Source organism: Triticum aestivum, chromosome 5D (genome assembly GCF_018294505.1).
Source record: "Triticum aestivum cultivar Chinese Spring chromosome 5D, IWGSC CS RefSeq v2.1, whole genome shotgun sequence".
NCBI classification, from domain to species: domain Eukaryota; kingdom Viridiplantae; phylum Streptophyta; class Magnoliopsida; order Poales; family Poaceae; genus Triticum; species Triticum aestivum.
Window position 1 is genome coordinate 104,518,881 of NC_057808.1, and position 7,677 is coordinate 104,526,557.

The 7,677-nt window shown below is 44.8% G+C and overlaps 1 protein-coding gene across 1 annotated transcript; it reads right to left on the reverse strand.

Moving 5' to 3' along the window:
- Positions 1-1,250: 1,250 nt before the first annotated feature.
- On the reverse strand, positions 1,251-7,047 carry LOC123119710 (importin subunit beta-1). The gene is made up of 3 exons (XM_044539608.1): positions 6,746-7,047; positions 3,550-5,976; positions 1,251-2,304 (listed from the first exon to the last, which is right to left on the reverse strand). Exons 2-3 carry the CDS (start codon positions 5,967-5,969, stop codon positions 2,106-2,108), a joined length of 2,619 nt encoding a protein of 872 aa, XP_044395543.1. The 5' UTR covers positions 5,970-5,976; positions 6,746-7,047; the 3' UTR covers positions 1,251-2,105.
- Between the last annotated feature and the right edge of the window lie 630 nt (positions 7,048-7,677).

A 7,677-nucleotide genomic window follows, 5' to 3' on the forward strand; every position in this document is an offset into this window, starting at 1 on the left:
CTTTTAGAAGGAGATTAAATTCAATGCTCAGTGAAGAACGATGGAGTTATATTGTGGAGTTGGCCAGAAGCCTTTGTATCTCCACTGATGGAGATGTTGTTAAGAGGTCTCTTGGATCCAAATCCTGCTTTACCACTAAGTCTGTCTATAGCCTATTGGAGCAAAACTTGTCCGGTTGTGACTATAGATGGATGTGGCAAATGAAGCTTCCTTGAAAATTCAGATTTTTCCTGTGACAGCTTTTCTAGGATGCGATTTTGACGAGGGATATTATGAAAGGGAGGAACTAGAAGGGTAACCCTAAGTGTTCCTTTTGTGGCGAACGAGAGACCTCGCAACATATTTTCTTCTTGTGTCCGGTTACCAGAGTTACCTGGCGTATTGTGTTCAATGTATTTGGCACCGATCTTTGCCCAAACAACATATGGCAAGCTTACTCCTTGTGCTTTGTTGTTTTCCTTGGGGAGGTGGGGGGACTTTCTATACTATTGGTTTAGCTGCTATTTGTTGGGCTATTTGGAATTGTCGCGACAGGGCGATGTTTGAATTTAAAGTTCTTAAAACCCCTTTTGTAGTTGTTTTCTCTACCCGTGCTTTTTTAACATATTGGGTAGGGCTTCTAGGACGTGAGGATGTTGAGGATGTGAGGAAGGGAGCCAAGATGTTGAAGGACAATGCATCTAACATAATGTGGATATGCGCTGCGGTTCAGGATGGGGGCGATGCTTGATGCTCTCCGATACGGCTGGGCTTTGCTTCAAGAGTGATGCTGTGGATGGAGCACTCCGCGAGTTCTCACCATGCTTCAGTTTATGTGTTTCGGTTGTGTCTGTCTTGAGCGACGTTTGTGCCACTTTGGTTTGTCCCCTTGTGTGGGCGTGTGTCTCCTTTGCTCCTGTGCGAGCGTTGAACTATGTTTTGGCAATTATCTGCTGTGGGTTTTCCAGCGATGCGTGAATTCTCTCTTTTCCTGGCTCGTTCTGAACTGATGTATTTCAGTTATTATTATTCAGTCAACGGAGTGGGGTTTATGCCTGGTTAAAAAAACAATGTGAACGGAGCAGGATGACAAGCACATGTCTGTGTCACGCTTGATATTGTTTACACGCATCTGCGTGTAGAGCAACGACATTCTGCTCAAAGCCTTCTACTGCCAACTGCGTAAAAGAGTTGTAGCCAAATGCCCAATAATTTATCAATCACTCAAGCACATGTGCCAGAGCTGAGGATAGAGAAAAAGGCAAAATCCATATCATTGAACACATGCATCATCATATTTTCGTATACACAGCCAACGATATGACGTGTCTGGTAGGAGGTGGCGGCGTTCCACATAATAATACAATTCCTGTAATAAATAAATACAACTCGACAACTGCCCCCCAAAACAAAACCACTCCAAGACCTATAATTGTTCGTTTCCACCAGCCAGCACAAGCTTCAAAGAAGCTGAAATGGAACAGCAGCATAGATGACCCAAAAAAAAGAGCGCAATCACGCACTGCTCCGACAACACCTTGAAATAAACCGACACAACCGTCTGGGATCTCAGTTTTTGACCAAAAGAACCCTTACAAAACCGTCTGGGATGAATGCAAGACAATGCAAATGCGAAAGAAAAAAAATGCCAGCTTAGGAGGAACATGCCCCCACATAGTGAAGTTGTACACCCTGAGCAGTACAAAAATCCTGTGACAATGCACGCGAGCCCCTTATGCATAATGGATGAATAAGCAACCGGGCCTTTTAGTGAGTGACCATATGACCAAAGTTCGATGCATGCAATGGATGCAAGGGAAAGCAAGAGCGCCCCGACCATAAGCGCGGATGCCACACCGAGGGACCATCGGTGTCGCAGGCGACAATAGAAGCTCCTGGATTCCTTTTTTTTAGAAAAGTTAGCAGGTGGCCAACTTAACCCTCTTTTCCGCATATGTGAAAAAGGCTGGGTTGACACATGTACTGATGCATGAGTTAGTGAGGACCCTCCGACTCTGCTTTGAGGACGTTGGACTTCTCCAAAGAGCAGGTCTAGACATGATGCAACCGAAGACCTGGACTGACTCGTGGATGGATGCATGTGCAGACTCAAGACAAATGTGACGTCAACCCGAAACCGCACGGCTGATTGCAATCCTTGCCCAGTCAGCTGATTCTTTGACCAAAGGATCATCAGATGATAAGCACTCGTCCAAAAATTGCTTGCTTGAGGTGGATTGATTGATCAAAGGACCAGCATTGACACCCAATGTGTCTGCCAGATCTCCCAAGACACCTATTGCAGTCTTCATCACAGAATCATCCCTGAAATGGTAAGACATAATTTTAAAAATTAGTGTGCTGGAATATTGGTTAATTATTGTGATAATGCTTCACTGTCGGTGCTTAGTCACAAAAATGAGACTGGTCATTATATGGGTGTCAGGGTGTGGTATTGGTTGGCTGAGAGGCTTTGGGAGAGAGATTCTATTCTGCCAATAGTGCAAGGTGTATGTAAGTGTGACGACACACTATCCAAACTGGATTTGGCCCTTTCCCTCTTAGTGGCGGTTTGAACGCAAACAAAATACATCCATAAAACAATATAAAAGATGGCGAAGCTTAGTCCATGCACAGCAAGAAATCCAAAATTAGTTCTAACGCCCGTTAGTAAATGAAAACCCAACACTACAATCTAATGTAGCAGTTCATAATCAAAAATTCACCAACAAAGAAACTCTGCCAGGCTGCTTGACCAAATATGATACCTAAATCACATTAAATTTAAGTAGGCCTGTAACGGACTATATATGGATTTAACACCTGTCAACTATACAAACATTTTGGAGAACATTGCTTATATATCATTGAGAATAGTCTAGTTTCATCATAGCCAATGGAAAACACTATTTATTCTATACGACCCACTTCCAAAATATTCATACTTTCCTTCAGTGTTAGCTAGGAGTTAATGCACTGTCGTCTAGTGGGTAAACTGACCATTTTAACCTGGTTTAGCACTGCACGCAACCGTGCGCAAACACTGAACCAGACAAGGCCTATTCTTGTTGGCCAATTCAGCAATTCAGTGAAAAACTAACACGTATTTTGTGAAGCATATCAACAGCCCAATAATGGCGATTGCATCTAATGAAGTTTCGAAAGTAGCTATGAAAAAGTGGATCCACCAGTTGCAGCTTTAGACTCGTTCATATAATTCAGAAGAGCAAGGCCGGTTGAGTGCTTTCCGCGAGGGTACTGAGTGAATTGTGAATCTTTCAGTGGCATATGATACAACTAGTACAGTGGTACTTATTCAGTATCACATAAGCAATTATCCATTCACAGAAAATTAGCTTAAGGATACATCAACTTAGTTCAATTTTCCAGTACTTTGGACCTTGTATATTTTTTAAAGCTACAGGTGGGCATTTGCCTAGCATACAAGGAAAATTGTCTAATTATTATTATCTATCTGCGTGTTTGCATTAGTTTCCTTGAGCATCCAGAAAGCAGGACATATAGATAATGTAAAATAAGGGAGCAATGAAGGAATTCTGGACGACTTACATATCCTTTCCATTATGAAGGGCATCAAGGAACTGAAGAATATGTGGAGCATACGGCATCAGTAACTGTGTCTTAGGGGAACTCTTGAATCCTTGAAGAATACCAGAGTAGGCCTCCAAGATGCCATTTCTTAGTTGATTGGTGTAGTCAAGCATTTCATCATCAGTTGCAGTTGTGTGCGCCGACAAATCTGCTGCACTTTGTAGCATGGGCATGGCATAGATCAAATACTTCTCAAAGTTTTCTCCAATTGCCAGTGCAATATCACCAAAGCATGAGAATATAGGTGGTTTTACAGATCTGTGCAACTGATTGCTGGATAGATCCTTCAGGAGCTGGGTCATGATGCCATCACAGTAGGGCAAAATTTTGTCCTCCAGTGCCCTGCACAAGTCACCCACAACACCCACCGTAATGGCACACACCTGATACTCTTCAAAGTTCTGAAGTCCCATTTCCAAATACTGATAGAACTGTGCCATGTACTTCGCGAAGCTCGAACCAGCTGCATATGCAAGTGCACCGATAGCAAGCATAGCCTCCTCATGCACCGTGGCATTTCGACAAGCAAAAACTCTCAAAAACAGATCCATCATCTGATCTGCATACTGTAAGAAGGCAAACTTTGTTGACTCCATCCCTCCCAACTTCTGGATAATAACCTGTAGGCAACCACAAAGAAGGCCCTGCAGATCGCTCCGCTTCTCCCTCTCATCAGTTGACAACTTCCCCGCTTCAAGTGTATTATGGAGTTCCATCATAATCACAGGTACTAGCTGCATAACGATAGGAGCTGTCTCCTCAGTGGAGCACCTGACAACTTCATTTAGAGTCTCATAAGCTGCAGTACGCAGCCTGGATTCACCAGCATCCTCTCTGTGACTGGTCACAAGAAGGCTCTGAACAATATCTTGAAAGAAAGGGGATAATGGTGACGCCGATCCAGCATCAACATAGCCTTGAGCAAGGAAATAGAGTGCCCCACATGCCTTTTCTGCCACATTTGGGACATCCTTCATGCTTTGAAGCAGCACAGTCAGTATTTGCTGGCAGTTCTCAGCTGTAATGACAGGAGCAGTTTCAAGTGCAGAACCATGAAGAAACTCGAATATTCTTCCAAGGGTCCAAGCAGTTGTGTCCTTCACATGGTTATTTGGGTCCTTCACTAAGGCAGACAGCATAAAATTCAAGGCGACATTAACTAGAGGGGTCAGTTTATCAGCTGATGGACCCTCCAAAATGGAACCAAAAGCATATGTTGCAGCCTCTCTGTGTCTCCATTCAGGTTTTGTTATGTTCTCCTCAACGAAAGGCATCACAAGAGGAACAATATCATCCCCAACAGTCCTCGCCACCAGGCCCAAACAAGTACCCCCAGCCATTGCAAGATTCCAAGCACCTTCATCCAAGTCTTGGTCATCCTCCTGTTTGAGGAGAGTCTCCAGCAGCATTGGCACCAGGGCAGGAAGAGCTTGCTTGATAAAATAGTAGCAAGGAACATCAGAATCAGCTGTAAATTCACTACTGTACTCGTCCAAAATGTCGATTTCCTCATCACATATGGAACTCCAGAATTCCATGGCCTGAAGTGCAACCGACTCCTCATCTCCCCTCACAGCCTTTGCAGTGATGTTAAATATATCCTGCATGTATGTGGCCAGCTTGTCGTAATAAGTTGATGAAATAGCCACCAAACACTCAAAGGCAGCCTGTCTTATCTTCACATCTGGTGACTGTGTTGCTTCACAGACGACTCTCATGATATAATCACGCTCCATGTCATTGGAGAAATTAACCTGAGCAAAGCCCAATGCATTATACAATGCTCGTGTGGCTGCAAGCCTCACTTCAGAGTTCCCTTCAGAAGCATTCATACCCTGAACAACAGCTGTGAGTATCTTGTTGACTTGGTCTTGGTCGACAGCTTCAGGAGAAACTTCCTCGCATAAATAGCCAAGTGTCTCAAGCGTTGCCTGCTTGACGTTTGGCTGTACCTGATGTATGTTTGATAGCAATGATCCTATAAGCTCGGGCCATTGCTTTTGAGGGATCTCAATGCCAGCAATCTTTGCGATGACTTGAGAAGATGTAGATCTGGCACTTGCAACAGGAGATGAGAGAGTTTGCAGCAACAATGCTTTAACTTGTGCCTTGACACCAGCATCCAGTGCGAGCCATCTCTGGAAAAGTTCGTTCTTCCTGTGCTGCTCCTTTGCGTCGAGTGCATTCTTGAGGATCAGACCAGCCAATCTACGGCTCTCCTCAGGTTTCTCATTGGTGGCCAACTCAGTTGAGAGGGAGAGCAAGAAACCTGGGAGGTTTTGCTCCTGAAACTGCTTGAGGCTTTCTTCAGCATGCTTTCTAATCGAGCCATCAGCAGATTGCGCACTGAGGAGTATTTGAGTAACATCCAACGACATGCTGACTCTGTAGGCCCAAAATAGGAGAGTCAGATAGCTCATGGCATAAAAACTCCATACATCATTAAAAAAAATAGAACTCCCTTGACAAAGTAAAGTCCTCTTTTGGGTAGAGCCAAACCATGCTACAAAATATTCTACAACTTAAAGTTAATGAGACACGCAATCAGGATTGAAGGAAAAAACATCTTTCTACAACGAGGTAACCGTTGCTTAAGGCAACCTCATCAGCAAGAAAGCAAACAGTGAACATGAATGGCAAAATTCTAAAGAGATCTATAAAATCTGACGAGAGCAGGACAACATACTACTTTTCCTTAGCACTGGGAGTGTACAAAAATCTGACAGTGGCTTCTTTTAAACGAGACCTCGTAACACCTAAAGCATCTGCTAACAAGAACTGTATTAAACACTATTTCATTGATAAAACTGCTTCCCTCTACCAATGAACTAGCGATTTCTTCCTTAATCTAGATCACTCAGGCATATGTGGATACTGCACAAAAAAAGCAGAGACCGGCTTCCAGTGATTACCCAGTGAATACTAACACCAAAATAGAGCAATAGGAGCTCTCAGCCAATTCTACGGTTTACAGTTTCAAAGTGGGCATCAGATCTAAGTATGCATCAGATCCGCCTTAACATACAGAAAACCACAACAGATCTGCCTGGAAGTTCTACCTTATACGTGCTACCTACTTCCTCGCAACAAGAGGAGAACGGAACAAGGATAGATGGGGAGAGACGGAGGGCGGAGGTGCGCTTCTGCGTCCTACCTTCCTGCTGGCTGCTGAGACGGGGAGGTAGTTGGCGACGGCGGGCGGGATGTAGCTGGCCGGCGCGGCGGAGCTTCAGACGTCGAAGGTCGCGCGACGGAGCCGAGGCGGCAGCTCTGCGATGCGATTGGGCGACGGGGCGAGCCCTGCGATTGGGCGGCGCGGGAGCTCCGCGATTCGGCGACGGCGGTGAGGGAGGCTGCGAGAGGAGCGGAGGGGAGAGGGGAGGAAATCTGGGGAAAAGAAAAGGAAAAAAAAGGGTTTTCTTTGGTGTGCTGGGAGCAAGTTGCGCCCGGGGGGAAGGGGTCCTGGCCGTCTGATCCGCGGCGGACGGCAGTGATGTGGGAAGCGGGTTTGATTGGGTGGGATTAGTTTTTGCTTCCTTGGTTGGGCTGGTTTATTTGGGTTTGGACGCTACCTGGCAGTTGCTTTCCTTCCACGATTTTAAAAAGAGAAGAGAGAGAGTCGTGGCTTTCCACGAGCCAATTTGGCAGGTTAATCTCATAATCTCTTCTTTTTTTAGGGGGTTAATCTCATAGTCGGATTTCATCGATATTGCATTGTTTGGTCTGTTTTGTCGAAAAAAGCCCATTAACTGAATCGTGGGGCTAATGTGATCATGCTGCTACCCTTATGTGAGGGGCGAGCCCACTTTGATTCATGCATATTCAGTTGAATACTTATTATTTTTCGAAAAAAACTAGGACGTATATGTGTGAAAAAAAAACTAACAGAGAATCTCATGGGTGCACGCATTTCGGCCCAATGCTATAACAACCTACCTGTGTGGTTTTCTCCCTCCGCACCCCACATGGCCCAAGCCCAATACGTGAATAGCTAATTAGGGCGTGTTTGGTTCCAGTTTGCAACAGTAACTGCATTGCATACACTTCTCCACTCAACCTGGCTTTGAAAAAACAGCCTCATATGCG